General features: G+C 39.2%; 1 protein-coding gene and 1 long non-coding RNA gene across 3 annotated transcripts in view; one reads left to right on the top strand and one right to left on the bottom strand.

Moving 5' to 3' along the window:
• Positions 1 to 6,865, bottom strand: part of LOC138743271 (non-selective voltage-gated ion channel VDAC1) — a 21,745-nt gene extending 14,880 nt beyond the window's left edge. Inside the window, exons 1-3 of the mRNA XM_069898326.1 lie at positions 6,761 to 6,865; positions 1,091 to 1,162; positions 610 to 659 (exon numbers count right to left, since the gene is read on the bottom strand). Coding sequence (XP_069754427.1) covers positions 610 to 659; positions 1,091 to 1,157 — 117 coding nt within the window. The 5' untranslated portion in view covers positions 1,158 to 1,162; positions 6,761 to 6,865. The remainder of the gene's footprint in view (positions 1 to 609; positions 660 to 1,090; positions 1,163 to 6,760) is intronic.
• Positions 6,814 to 15,595, top strand: LOC138743272 (uncharacterized). Of its 2 annotated transcripts, XR_011344772.1 has the most exons (4): positions 6,860 to 7,000; positions 7,968 to 9,446; positions 11,287 to 11,407; positions 15,163 to 15,595. It is a non-coding gene; the product is annotated as an uncharacterized lncRNA (long non-coding RNA). The 2 variants fall into 2 exon arrangements; XR_011344771.1 differs by lacking the exons at positions 11,287 to 11,407; positions 15,163 to 15,595 and having other exon boundaries at positions 6,814 to 7,000; positions 7,968 to 10,337.
• The last annotated feature ends 481 nt before the right edge of the window (positions 15,596 to 16,076 follow it).

A 16,076-nucleotide genomic window follows, 5' to 3' on the forward strand; every position in this document is an offset into this window, starting at 1 on the left:
TGTGTACAGAGATAGAGAAAAACTTTGTTTTGTGTACTATCCAGGTAAGTCAACCCATATATTAGTACAAGGTAATGCAAAATAAAACAATACATGAGTCGATCATCCAGTTTTATATTTTTCCTGTTAACTGAATCAACATAATGCCACAGAAAGGCTTACTATCATTGCTGTGGGTTTTGTTATTAAAGCTAGGAAATATAGAATATTAACCCTGGACCATAACCATCCTGTAGGTTTCATGTTCATAATATATTTTTTACATTTCAGATTATTAACTAAATTTAGCATGAAGGAAGACGTGAGGAAAATAGTTCAATTCCAGTGAAGAAAAAATACTGTAACGATCAGGCAGTGTGTTTTTTTTTCTCTCACAACTAATCCTACCAATCCTATTTTCTAAAAAAGTAATTGTATTAAAAGATGGATGATATTTTCACTCTCCTCAGCACCAATACATGCCTACAACTTGCAAGTGAAAGCTGCACTGTTTAAAAATAAAACAATTTTGTACTACTGACTACATATTCACCTCAAACATTAAAGGATATTGGCATAACATTAGTAAGAAACAAATTTCACAGTAAATTTTCTTACAACAGCACTTACCAGTCCATTTTCTGACTTTGTTTTTAAATCCAGCTTGACTAAACCAAATCCTTTCAAGAGATCAAAGATAGATTTAAGATACTTAGTTATTTTTCTGATGTAAAATTTCAATTGGTTGCCTACATAAATGCAGCATATTTAATAATTATAAATCAAAGTATATGTAATTAACACAATCACATACAGTTTAAGTAATGGCTCACAGGCAAGTTTGCAACATAGCCACAATTTAAAAAGTAACATCTAAAGAAACAATTTCAGTGCATGGATTCATTCATCACAATTCAAGTGACATCAGCTCATAGCCCTCCTTCTCCGCAAAAAAAATCTCACGAACACCAAATTAATACAAACTTGTCTCAGCATGGTACCAAAAATGTAATGAAATGCAATAATCTTCCACGTTATAATAGTCCACATGCCAATTCTTTGGACAGCAGCTGTTTCTAGTTCTGATAAATTGCATTTTTGAATTTCTTACCATAGCCTTTGGTGAAAACATCTCTGGCTGCTTTTCCAAGATCTGCATAAGTTGGTGGAACTGCCATTTTACCTGAAGAAGGAACACAGTGAAGGTCATCTGAATTACCATTGTCCAACAATGTTATTTATGATTTGCCATCACAATTGACACTTCCTTAAAACATTACATCACAGCCTGTCCAAAATAATCCAGATCTTAGAAAAAAGGCTGTGACGACAGCGCTGCCACTGATGCACACCTGGTAGTGTGGGGAGCAGAGACACACAGCTGCTCTGCAGGGTTCTACCATCTGGTCCTAATGCATGGCTCCGTACAGGCTTGTTAAAGAATCAAAGGTGTTTTTTTCCTTTAAATCCTACAACCACAGGAGTCTGTGTTCATGGTAGCATTGCCTGCATACCACAAGGAGTTGCAGACTGTGAGGGAGCAGTGGACCAGAGTAAAGCACCATAAACTGGGAACGCCCCCACCCCCTTTGATAATGAGAAGCAGAGGAGAAAAGCCTACAGGACAGTAACCACAACTGCAGATCAGTGAGGGGCTCACAGGCTGCGGGTTTTAGGCGGCTTGCATTCAAAGGACTCACACAGGGTGTGGACTGCTGGAGAGTGACTTGTGGGAACCAACGATCAGACTGGATTTGAGAGGGTGTTGAAGGTCAGAAGGACTTCCGAAGAGCCTCAAGCGCTGAAGGCTTCCTAATCGTATCAGATGTTTGAATCTGGAGATCAGGCTGCTAATGATTTGAACCAGAGTCTGTGCAGCTGCAGGAGCACTGAACACTCTGGCTCACTTTTGCTTCTCTTTCTAGCATTAGAAGCGCCGAGCAATGCTCATGGCGACTCTTTGTTTGACCTTTGAGATCAACAATATCCCAAAACCATAAAAAGATGGTTACCATAACATTTCAATTATATTTGTAACACTAATATACATTTGCCAGCAAATTGATAGTGTCCTATTACAGCTTTCCCTAGTGTATCATATGATAGTTCCCAGGTTAAAAACAAGTTCTGTTACCTAGGTCTGTCTTTAATTCGAATTTGTATTTAAGACAGAACAAGTACATATGGTCCTTATTTAGCATCAGTTAGTCAAATATTTATCACATATAGTATATATTTTACCTTTCTATGTATGCAAAACATTTAAGAAACACTTCCAAATACACTACATCTTAAACAAGTTGGGCTCCCAGCAGGAGCGGGGACATTGGACTCCCGGAAGGTGATGCTGACTCGACTATGCTTGAACCGGAAGTTGACCACATTCTACTTCCGGCAAGCTTGTCGGTTTGTAAGTACGAGTTGTTCGTAAATTAGACATTTTTAACCCAGGGACTGCCTGTACATCTTTTGCAAATGACTATTTTTTTAATGATTGTTACAAATTAATTGCATATTACCTCATTCAATGTGAACAATAAAGTATATTAATTCATGTTATCCATTTTCCCCATTATACTGCAAGAACAATCAAGAAATGTCAAAGCTATTTAAAAAAAAATTCATATCCATATCCAAAAACAACTTGCTGCATTGATGCAAAGACTAAATGCAGTCTTACAGATCAAATTCAAACTAGTTTTCCCCTGTGCATGGCTAATGCTGCGAGGTAGAACTGGATTTCAAGCTTCAAGAGCATTATCGATGGCTTTAATGGAGTTTTGTGAGCTTAATTACAATGTTTAATCATCTCCAGTCCCCACATGTTATCAACCAAAAGTAATTTCTTTAATTTCAACACAACTTCCATTTGCCCCAACCTCAATCATTGTCCATATTTTTCAGCTCAACTTCTCCAAAATCCTCTTTCATCCTTGACGAAGAATACCTCTCCACCCTCTAAGGTTTTGATAGCTTCTCCAGCATTTAGAAACCATTGAAATCAAGGTTTTTTTTAAACTTTGTCTTATCCAACTTTAGCAACATCTTGCTGTTGTGTATTCTTGCACACCCTCAAGAATGACATCAACTATCTATTTAGTCCACATGTTCCAATATCAATGGCCTTGACTTTTATAATTCATTCTATAAATTTATTTATTTATTTTACCCCCCCCCCCCCCCCCGACTTTTGTCATTGTGTCCGCATCATCTGGAATTCTCAAAATCCAGAATTAATGTTTTTCTTAACATTCTCCTCAAAGGTCTCACATTGAGCAAATTTGCTTATGACTAGTCTAATTCGAGCCACATTTTATAAAAAAATAGGATATTATAATAGGAAATTCAAAGTGGCAATAAGAGCCTGCTGAATGCAAGATTAGTAATAAACAGAACAGTATCAAGCTTTTCACAATGGACTAGTGAACCATCTAATGCATGTTTTTTTTTCCTCTGTTGAAATTTTTAACTAAAATAGTGCAAGCATTTTGCAAACAAACACACCTTAATCACCAGCATGTTGTAGATATAGCTCCAGGCAAAACCAATCCATTGCAAACTAGCAGAATCATTAGATTTATTCATCAACGATCATTGTAAATTTCACTGTCCACCATAGAGGGACCCTCCACACCAGATCATATAAAAATTGTTCTCATTTTGATTTGTAATGTAGAAACAAAATGTTAGTGTCATAATTGGATATTTTTTGCTTCAAAAATTTGATTTGTCAGTTAGGAAATCTACATAAGAAAAAACACAAATGCTGGAGAAACTCAGCAGGTTAAACATTGCCTTTATTTGTGTTTTTTTCACTTAACCATAGTGTCAACAGGAAATCTACATTAGTCATTACTACTTAAGAGAATTGTCATCTTTTACCTTTATAGTCTCAGAATGTAAAAAAGGCCATGAGATATATAAAGACAACAACTCAGTTTTCCCTTCATATCCTTGCACAATTTCAGGTTTAATTCCATCTCTCAGATGGAAAATTAAATCAAGATTTTGTTTGCCTTCTCTGGCAGTCATCCAATATTCCATGACACTTCGATATATCGGTTTGTAGCCAGTAATAATCCTGGCACTGACCAGAAAGCAAATTATCTGCCTGAATTTAACATTGGCTTAGAGTAGAATACCACTCTCTGAGATGAAAAGCATATTCTTTGGAAAAACACATGCATTTTATCTTAAATCTGAAATTAATAGCACAATAATATTGGTACAATAATGGTTATTTTACTAGAATAGAATTAGTCTGATCCAGTGGTTCTCAGTCTAATAATCCAGAGAGAATGAAAATTCAAGTAACACTCAGTAGTTTGAGAATATAATTTCATATTAAAATAAAGTATGACTGCTTTAGTCATGTCTTCAGTGAAGAAATGTTGCTGTTCTCCTCGGAATTCCAAACCCACACAAACATAATTGTCTTCTTCTTAAAGTGGCCTAGCAAGTTACCCATGTGAGTCAAAATGCAAGCAATAGTTCAAGGGCACACCATCAGGTCAACCAAGAATGGGAAACAATGCTAACCTAGTTTGTGACAACAATATTCAAGATTGTAAAAGCTAATTCAATATTACCATCCTCTAAAAGTACAGATGTGGCTCATAATACTATTCAACTGAGATAATGGTAACAAGAGCATATCTAATCAAAAGTATAAAAATTAAAATTGTACTGCAATATTTTACCATCCATTTTTCCTGCAAAACAAATATGTTGAAGGATACAAATACACAAAACTAATATTTTAATCTATTCATGAATAATGATTTTGTACTGGGCAATGAACCAACAAACCATTATCTCCTAATTTAATCAATCGCTTTTAAATCTCAGAATAAAGAGCATCTTGCCATTGTAAATATACAGAATGCAGGGTTCACTCTCTAATATTGTCTCATGTTAGGTAAGCCTAAAAAAAATTGTGAATATGTGAAGAGATATTTACCTCTGCTGAGATTCTCTACTTCTATTCAATTTGAAGAGACTTGGGACCTTTTCATAAATTATTTTCACATGACTTAGTATAATTATTTTCCCTTCGGGGCTATATTTAATTTTACTTCCTTTCTCTTGACCAAATGATTATTTTTTATTAATAAATTATCAGGATAGCCTGCCCAGTCTTTTTCTTTTCTTTTTTTCTTCGATTAGGTGGGTTTTATATCATAATTTTTTTTTGACGATTTCAGTTTGAGATGAGAACATATTTGTGGTGGAATGCAGTGTTATATATGATGTCATATAGTGATTTTTTTTCCCCTTTTTGATTATGTACTCCTATTCTCCTTGTGTATTATTTACATATATGATTAATAAAAAGATTGAAAAAGAAAGATTCTCTATGTCAAAGTTTCACATTGAAACTTTATCTAGAGGACTTTATCTAAAGTTATCTAGAGGACCCACTATCCCTGACAACACAATGAAGCTGCTATTCAGTAACCTTACAAATAAAGGCCTCATCATACTGACAATAAGTTCTAGTTAAATGCTTCTGTACCAGAAATTAGAGACTTCATCAGAAGTCACTAACAGAGAGAGAGACTGGGTGACACAACTAGTAGATCCACTGCATCTGAGCCCCAAAGACCCAGGTGACCAATCCTGAGCTTGTCACAGAACTGTTGTGGAAACTGCACATCTCCTCTGGATGTTCCAGTCCCCCCCCCCCCCCCCCATTCCAAAGGCACACTAAATTGACTACTCCAAATTGCCCTTAATGTGTGAGTGAGTGGCAGAGTCTGCAGGAGTTGGATGGAGCAGAGGGAGAAGGGGGTGAACTATGGGCTCAGTGTCAGGGGGTGAACTATGGGCTCAGTGTCAGGGGGTGAACTATGGGCTCAGTGTCAGGGGGTGAACTATGGGCTCAGTGTCAGGGGGTGAACTATGGGCTCAGTGTCAGGGGGTGAACTATGGGCTCAGTGTCAGGGGGTGAACTATGGGCTCAGTGTCAGGGGGTGAACTATGGGCTCAGTGTCAGGGGGTGAACTATGGGCTCAGTGTCAGGGGGTGAACTATGGGCTCAGTGTCAGGGGGTGAACTATGGGCTCAGTGTCAGGGGGTGAACTATGGGCTCAGTGTCAGGGGGTGACTCTGGCAAGCCAAAGGGCCTGCTTTGACTCTCTGACCAATGCAGATCTCTCACTGTAATACAATCGTCAAAAGATTATTCACCCTCGTGTAGAAAAGAGGAATATTAAATATGCATGGTAAATAGTCTTTATATTTAAAAAAAATTGAAGACTTCAACCTCTGATAAACATACAACTTGCTCATTCCAAGCTGAAATGGCCTGACATTCAAAGCCCCCCCTCTGTGGGGGGGGGGGGGGGGGGGAGAAAGACCAAAATAACACAAACACATTCTAAATTATTAATCTCATCAGGGTAAAGACGGGCGTGTTCTCGCAAATTCAATCACGCTCAAGGTGACGAAGCCGTTGCCAACGTCCCAACTTTCGTCCGGAAAGGTCATTCGCTCGCCGCCATCCTCCCGACCTCACCGGGCCGAACCCTGCTCCAAACGGTGCGATCAGAGCCGCCCACCGCCTTCCTCTTGAACAGATGGAGCAGGAGCAGGAGATCAGTCACCGGGGTAAATGGCCAGACACGTTTTCCCCTCCTGACTCACGGTCCTGGCCACAAAAAAAATCTAATCCCCTGGAAGAGATACGTTCTTTTACATTAAATGTTCCTTTTGACTGTCGTGTGGGGGGGGGGGGGGGATGAGGAGGGGAAGTGGGGGGGGGGGGGAAGGTGATACGTACCCACTCGAGTGATCCAGACAGACCGCGACTCTCCCTCCCGCCGACCTCCACTCAGCAGCACGCCCCGGCAGGGCCAGCAAGGGCGCAGGCGCGAGAAGGTGAGCGGTCGCGGCCGCAGTGACGTCACGGCCGCGCGAACACGTCGGTGGCGGGCCCGACGAGCCGCACGCGCCCCTCAGCTGGGTCCCAGCCGCCTGCCAATCGGGCGCCGCGAGGGGCGGTCGCCTTCCATCTTCCAAGGTGGGTCGTCTCCGCGGAGGACTCAGGGCGACGGCTGCCAGAGAGACGCATCCGGCAAGAACGCGGCTTGGCAGTGTGAAACGGGCGAAGTCGACATGAGGAAATGTTGCCTTTCAGATGCATGGTTCTGCTGGTTCCAATGGGGTGCCTTGAGGTTGTGGGGGAGCATTAGCCCTGGCCATGAAGTTCCCACTATCAGATTCAACAGTGATCCCTAATAAATATTAGACCCTGAGTCAAAATTGTGTTTAGGGTAAATGCAGTAACTTCAGACCAATGGGTTTGCAGGGTGGCAGGGAAGATTGGAGAATCAGTGACCATGGACAGAAGTTGAAGGTACTTGGGTCAGTAAAATTAATTAGAAAAAGCCAACATGGATCTACTAATGTCAGAGCACGTCTAACCCCCTTGGTTGTTTTACTTTGGGCAAGTCGTACAGAGGAGCAGAGAATGAAGTATGTTTGATGTGAAACACATAGATTGCCAAAGTTAATAAGCAGCCACATAATAGAGTTATCATCCAGTCCAGTTTATTGTCATCTGATTGTAACCCAACAAAACCGTGTTCTCCGGTGCAAAACATGCAGACACACAACCTGCCATAACACACGTACATACAGACAAACAATACATATGCAAGAAAAGTATTTCATCTATACGAATAAATAAATATTGCTTTGTGGATATGAGAGTCTCGGATTGATAGTGCAAGCAGTTCCTTTGGTTGTTCAGCATTCTCACTGCCTGTGGGAAGAAGCTGTACCTCAGCCTAGCGGTGCTGAATCTGATACTCCTTTATCTCCTCCCTAATGAGTGCAGGTCAAAGATGCTGTGTGCAGGTTGGAAGGGGTCCTCAGTGATTTTGTGTGCCTTCTTCATGTCAATGGGGAGGGGAAGGGAGACTCCAGTGATCCTCTTTACCACTCTTATGCTTCTGTGGATTAACCTCTGATCCATTTATCTGCAGAAACCATGCCACACTGTGATGCACCTGACGAGATCATCATGAATCAGGATGGAAAGATAATTGGCCAAGTAACAAGAAACAGAGAATAGCAGCGACAGTTTTTCTCAGACAGGGGGAAAGTATACAGAAGACATTCCCAGAAATCAGTCCACTTAATTTCTCAATGTACAGGAAGTCCTGGATTATGTCATAGTTCTGAGAACTGTCTATAAGGAAATTTAGTCAGAATTTTTTTGTAGTAACACGTACCATATTGCTGAACACACCCTTTTTGTAATTATTTTTATTTCATTGAATAATCTTGCTACATATTCAATATCAGTCATTAACAAATTCTATGAAACTTTATTATTGGCTTGAAAATATTTTCAATATATGGGGAGGTGTGTGTGCTCTGTGATTAGTAAGGGATTGCTTAAGTGGGAAGGGAAGGTTGAAAATCACTGCTGTAGCCCTAATTGTTATTGAAATATTTGCTTGAAAAAAATTGTCATTGGCCAATTTCCTTTGGCGTAATGAAACAGTGTACATAATGAGTCAATTCGAACGTTTAAAGTGGTGATTCTCAACCTTTTTTTCCACCCACATGCCACCTTAAGCAATCCTTTACTGATCACAGAGCACCTATGGTATAGGGAATACATGGTATGTGAGTGGAAAGAAAAAGGTTAAGAACCACTACTCTAGAGAGAGGAAGAGGTTGAGCAGGCTAGGGCTTTATTTATTAGAGTACAGGAACATGAGGGGAGTTCTCTTGGAGGTGTACAAAATCCTGAGAGGAATAGATTGGATGCATGCACAGGGCCTTTTCCCCAGAACACGGGAATCAAAACCAGAGGACAAATGATTAAGGTGAGGGAAGGGAGATTTAATAGGAGCCTAAGGGATAACTTTTTTACACAGGCAGGTACTATTGTAACATTTAAGAAACATTTAGAGAGAGACATGAATAAGATAGGTTTAGAGTGATATGGGCCAAAACAGGCAGGTGGGTTCTGCCTGATACCACAACTCATTGTCATTGCAAATGTAACCACCCTAAGATCACAATGGCGTGAAAAAACATAATCGTACCCATAATGTAACACATCATGTTACTGTTGTTGTCTTTATCCATTTTATTGGACTTTACCTGTACTGTATTTGGTAGCTGAAAGCTGCACCATAATAACTTGAGATCCTTTGTGCTTCCTGTGAGAATGTTTTGATTTTTGAGTTTCTAAACAAAAGTAATATTGTGGAACCTTTCTTGTTGGTTGTCCTCTTCTTGTTAAAATATTTTCCAACAGAACATAAAGCAACAAATATAATTTGTTTTGAAATGGCTGAAATAGATTTTTTTTTAATCTGCCTGTTGCTGATCCACTTTTTAGTATATCCTGCCTTCCGATTCAACAGGAAAAATAATAGAAAAGGGGATATTAAATTCAAACTGAATTCTTCTGTCAATCAAAACACTTCAAAATGCAATATTGATAAGTAAGTAAATCTTTTGCCTTATCGACTCCAAAAACATAAAAGAATAGCTTCTGCCAGAAATAAAACCAGAAAATACTCAGAATGCTCAGCAGGTCAGGCAGCATCTTTGGTGTGAGCAACACACTTAATGTTTCAAATGTCTATTCTCTCTTTCTCAGTTGATGTCCTAAATGCCAGCAAAATCCAAGGAGCTGGTTTATATGGCTCCAAAGAAGGGTGGAACTTAATTGTCTCTCTATGTCAATAGTCCTGAGGCGGAAACAGTATATTGTCTTAAAATTTTAGGGGTAAATATCTCCAACAACCTGTCCAAAAAAGCACAACAGTGTCTCTAATTCCTCAGAAGTTTGAGAAAATTCAGAATATCACCTCCATCCCTAAATATCTTCCACAGATGTGTGATCTAAAATATCAAGTCAAGATGCCTCACTGTTTGGTACAAGAACTGTTTTGCCCAAGATCACAAGAAACTGCAGAGAGTTGTGAACACAAATCAGACCATCACACAATTTTGCATCCGCTCTATTGACTCCATCTATATTTCCCACTGCCTTGGAATAGCATCCAATCTATTAAAAGACATATCCAAACCTGGTCATTCTCTCTTCTCCCTCCTGCCATTGAGAAGTAGATTCATGAATGTGAGATCACACACTACCAAATACAAGGACAGTTTTTTTTCCAGTCAATATCAGAGTTTTGAATGAACTTCACACCAGTAAAATAATTCTGCCTTTGCTCTTTATTCTAATTGGTCTCTCTCTGCAACTCTGAACTTGGTATTGTGATACTACTGTACTATGCATGGGTTGACAAGCTGGATGACTCAAAAGACAAGCCTTCTTATTGTAGCTTGGGTAAATGTAACAATAAACCTGAACTTGAATTGGAGCAATGAAGCTCTATGGTACCGTATGTTGTTCAAATTATCATTCTTCAAGTTCATCCCTGGAAAATGAAACTCAATCAGGTTGTTTGTAAATGCAAACATCCAAAAGTAATCAGTTATTTGCTGTCATCTGCACATGGTTACATTCCAATGAGAACTCTGCTGGGTGGGGAAGAAATAAAATGGCCGGATTCAGGAAAGCAGAATTTCATAGATTCTTCCTATTTAAATTGAGTCTACATATTTGAATCTCATCTTGATTCCAGTTAATTCTATGTAGATAAGTGTTGCAGATGTATGTACAAAGTAATTAAGAGAGAAAATCTGGCCTATAAATCTGATTTTGAGCTGAGTGAATGGCTTTGATAATATGCAATCAGCATTTTCACATGCAAATTTTGGAGAACACTGCACAAGGACAAAAAGCCTTATGTTAACTATTTATTTGAGAAGCATGGTTTATTTCATTCACACAGGGAAAGATTTTTAAGAGCCTACATTCTGTTCAACATTTTCAAATGTCCACCCCTTCTGAAGCATGATGGTAATTTTTGATTCATTAGACTGTTGGAAAATCAGCAACATATTTAATTTAACTGAAAAATGCATTTTTCATTTAATTCAATTTATTTTGATCCTGCTGCCACATTTATGTGAAGTTCAGTGGCAGAGCATCCAGGCAGCATCCAAAATTTGTTTCAATTCATTGCCTTGTTCACAAGGTCATCTTTTAAATTGTTTTCTCTGAATATGGTTTTCTATAAATTTCAGTCAATGTTAAATGAATAATTTGGAACATTCATGCTTGTTACTTTATTGTAAATATTGTAAATTTCATCATATAGAACCCATGTCTATCTGTCTATAACAAAATCCATGGATCTCGTGACTCTTAATCTTATTTTCACAATATTTTATTTTGTAATGCAGATATTTTCATCTGCTCTATAGGGTCTGAACAAACATACAAATGAAATACTTGCTTCAAGTACAATATGTTTTCACTACAAAAGAAGCATTCTTTATCAACTACTTGTGCCAGAGGCTGGGAAAAGATTTTCATGTGCCAGAGGTAAAAGTCTAATGATGACAAGTTAACTGATTTTCATAATGATAGATTATCACAGTAAAAATTGATATCATATTTATATTTTTCTCCTTCTATCAGGTAAGGGCAGGATGGGTTGTAATGAAAGTAACATTTTCACATCACAGATAACAACTAATTAATCATGCTTCACATGTATCCGCTCGTGAATTAGATAAAAGATTAATGTGGTTTAATATGATAATAAAGTGTGTTTGCAGGTTATTTCATGTCTCCTGACATGGAGTAATACCAGTAGTCTCCTGTGCTTTACTTATAATTATCTCTAGCAGATACCAGGAAAGTTACAACAATGATGATTTTTGATGATTTGATACTTTAATGATGTATCTTTACTTAATCCTGCTAATTATGTACATATGAAATTACCACTTTTTTTCTCTTTGAAAATATGCCTTAATTATACAATTTACGTTCATTTTTCGCATGCTCATTACTTCTTGTTTTGAAGAATACATGGTATTGGTTTGACTCAATGTCTTTATTCATTGATTTTATATTCATATCTGTAACTAATGTGCCATTATTTCTATCTTCTGGTTTGCCTTTCAGTATAATTAATTTGGTTATTATGGACTAGTGCAACTCATTCAAGTCAAACAAAATAACATTAGTTCAAGTACTGCAAACGTATGATTTCATCAATCTCTCTCTGCTCAATAAAGTCAAACACCAAAATGCTGAAAGAATTCAGCTGGTCTATTCAGCGTCTATAGGAGACAGATATATTGCCGACGTTTGGGTCTTTAAGGAATAAGCAGAATAACTCAGAAGCAGGAAGTCTCAGAATTCAAACAATGGGGGAAGAATCTAGACCAACAAAAGGTGTTAATTGGATAAGATAAGGGACAAGGTAAGAATTTATCATGTCTGTGCAAAAGGAGACAGAGAATGGAAAGACATGGAGGAAGAAAGGGGCAGAGTGTTCAATGAAAACCAGAGAAGTCAATATTAATGTCATCCAGTTGGATGGTGCCAGGTCGGAAGGTGAGGTGTTGTTCCTCCAATTTATGGGTGGTCTCATTCTGGCAGTGCATGAGAACATGAACAGATATGTCAGCAAGAGAATGGGATGGGGAATTGAAATGAGTGGCCACTGCGAGATCCACACTATTGTTGTAGACAGAGCCGAGGTGCTCAACAAAGCGACCTTCCAGTCTGTGTCCAGTTTGAGGACACCACAATGGGAACACTGGATGCAGTAGATGGCCCTTGCAGATTCACACATGAAATGTTGATTCACTTGGAAGAACAGTTTGTAGCCACAAATGGTGAGAGAGAAGGTGTGGGTGCAAGGTGAGCGTCTCCTGCGGTCACAAGGGTAGGTTCCAAGGGAACATTCAGTGGGAAGGGAGGAGTGTAAAGGGAAGTCACGGAAATAGTGGTCCCTGCGGAAGGCAGAGGAGGAGAGAGAAATATATGTCTAGTGGTGGGATCGTGTAGTAGGTAGTGGAAATGGCGGAGGAGGATGTTTTGGATGCAGAGGCACTTAGGTGGTAGGTAAGGACAAGAGGAATCCTGTTCTTGTTGCTCGTGAGGGCAGAGGGGGCCAGCACAGATGTGAGAGTAATGGAGAATGTGCGGGTGAGCACTGAGTTGATGGTGGTAGATGGAAAGTCACAGTATTTGAAGAAGAAAGATATCTCTGATGATCTGGCATGGAAGTTCTCATCCTGCATGTAGATGTGACAGAGATGGAGAAATTGAGAGAATTGAATGGAATCCTTACACAATTGGAAGAGGTGTACTGAGGTAGCTGTGGAAGTTAGTGGGTTTATAGAAGATGTCTGTCAAGAGTTTGTCTCCTGACATGGAGTCAGAGAGATAAGGAATGGGAGAATGTTGCTAGCGATGGACCAAGAGAATATGAGGATAGGGTGGAAGTTGGCAGCAAAGTGGATGAAGTCAATGAGCTCATCATGAGTACATGAGGCAGCATCAAAATAGTAATTGATGTAGCGGAGGAAAAGGTATTTATGGGGAATGACCTGTGTAGGCTTGTAGCATGGATTGTTCCACGTAGCCAACACAAAGGCAGGCATAGATGGGGCCCATGTGGATTCTCATCATTACCCCTTTAACCTGGAGAACGTGGGTTGAGTCAAAGGAGAAATTATTAAGGATGATGACAATTTTTGACAGCCAGAGGAGGGTGGTAGTGGAGGGGGACTGCTTCATCCAGAATGAAACAAAAGGCTTTGAGGCCTTCAGTATTGGGGCCTGGAGATTATAGGGATTGGATATCCATAGTGAACATGAGGCAATGAGTTCGGGGAATTGAAAGTTGCTGAAGTGATGGAGCGTGTGTGAGTGTCTCGGAAGTAGGTGGGGAAGGAGTGGACTAGGGGGAACAAAACAGTCGAGGTAAGAGGAGACCAATTCGGTGTGGCAGGAGTATGCTGACAAAATGGTCTGCCAAGAGAATTGGGTTTGTGGACCTTGGGTAGGAAGTAGAAACTGGTGGTATAGTGTTTGGAAACAATAAGATTGGAGGCCGTGCCAGGGATACATTGGTTTGATGAGTTTTGGTGGGGTCCTGTTGGAGGGGTAAGTAAGAGGAGCTGACTTCAGCCAGTTAGAGGAGAGTGCGCAAGACCACAACAGCGCCACCCTTGTCTGCAGGTTTGATGGTGAGGTTCGGATTGGTGCAGAGTGAGTGGAGGACCAGGCATTCTGAGGGGGTGAGATTGGAATGAGTGAGGGGAGTGGTGAAGTTGTTACGGTTGATGTCATGGTGACAGTTAGAAATATAAAGAAGGCAGAAAGCCGGAACAAAGTGTCCAGGAGAAGGAGTTCAGCATCATGGAGTGCGCTTAACCCATTGAAGTGTGAGCAAAAGGGGATGAAGCAGAGGCCTCTATTGAGGACAGAGCATTCAATCTCAGAGCGCGTAGGTCAGAGGGGATGGTGAACACCAGGTAGTGGTTAGGGGGAGGTTGATGAAGGTTGGCAACCAAAATCCCAACAACACCATTCGCCCACTGTTGCTGCTCAACCCATTGAATTCCTCCAGTAGATTGATTTTTGAGCCAGATTCCAGCATATGCCATCTCCCATCTCTCCAATCATAAAATAATTAAATAGCATCCTGAAGTGAGTGGACTTTTTTGGGGGTGGGTGCTAAATATCACAGGGGTCTGTAAGACTTCAGTACATTAAGATAAACCAGCTAGACCATTAATAAAAAAGCAAAAATAAATAAATGTTTGCATATTAGCTGGCTGCATGGCTGTCTGCTAGCACTGTGGATACCCAAGAAAACCAAATATGGAGTGGTCCACATCATCATCAGGTATTTAAGGGAAATGACCAAATGGTCTTTCACTCAAAAGATTATGAACCACAGCACTACATTGTGAACTGTTGCAGTTTGTAAGTTGGGATCTCTGGAGCCTTAACCAATGCTGTATAGATTGGATTTCCAGACAAACTTGGAAATCCATTTGACATAGTCAGAACCTACTCACAAAATCATAAGGATACATATCTTTCCCAATTTTATTTTTTGTAATATTTTATTGGTTCCTATTCCCAGATAAATACTTCCTGCTTTTAATGCTTAATACATTCAATGTGTGAAGAATCTACATTTTTACATGTACCCAAAAGATAAACTAAATGGAAAATCCAAATCTTATAGAAAAATCAAGCCATGCATTTATAGCAATAATTTGTATCATATTTTTCATGTGAGAAATTTTATCTTCTTATTTTAATAGCAACTATTCTGATGAACCCTGCTTCCTTGTGTATCCCTGATGAATAAGGTTTTATGATGTTTGTACATAACACCCAGCCAACAGAAGATAATCTTTTGGAAATGCATGATGTGACAAACCAATTGATTAACATTTGAGCATTCAGAGTAATTTAGATTTGCTCAGGAAAATGCACTGAATGAATTGTATTAACAAATCAATAGCACGGGAAAAGATTTTCTGGTTAAAATAATGATAGACCATACATTGAGAGTTTAAGGTGACATCATGAAGCATAAAAATTGAAGCTAAATGAGTTTTCCATTTGTTCCAAAAATAGATGATTCAGAGACTCTCATATTCACAAAGTAAAATCTATTTATTTATTTGCATATATGAATATTTGTTCTGCAAATGTATTGTTTGTATTATATCTGGTTGTGTGTCTGCATGTTTTGTATCGAGGAGCAGAGAATGCTCTTTCATCAGGTTATACTTGTGCAATCAGATAATAATAAACTCAACATGATTTGACTTGATCGGTTCCTATTTATGTATTGCATAATTAGACTCAGGGTAATATCAAAATGTATTTATCTGGTTATTACAATTAATATTAGTACTTCTGAAAGATATATATTGAAATCATTCTGAAGCACAGGCCCAACGGATCTGTGAAGAGAGAAACAAAATTAGTGCTTTAGGTTGATGATCTTTCATCAAAAAGTTCAGTTAAACATTTCCAGGGTCAGGTTGCTTTGGCAGACAAGTCATGTTCGTCCTCCCAACAAAACGACTACAACCCGAAACCACATCTGGAGTATAACATATGGTCTTGGGCTTCTTATTTGAGGAGGCATATATTTGTTTCGAGGATGTTCAGGGAAAGTTCTCTGGGATGATTCCTGGAATCCCAACCTTTGCCGATTACAAAT

Source organism: Narcine bancroftii, chromosome 9 (assembly GCF_036971445.1).
Source record: "Narcine bancroftii isolate sNarBan1 chromosome 9, sNarBan1.hap1, whole genome shotgun sequence".
NCBI lineage: Eukaryota > Metazoa > Chordata > Chondrichthyes > Torpediniformes > Narcinidae > Narcine > Narcine bancroftii.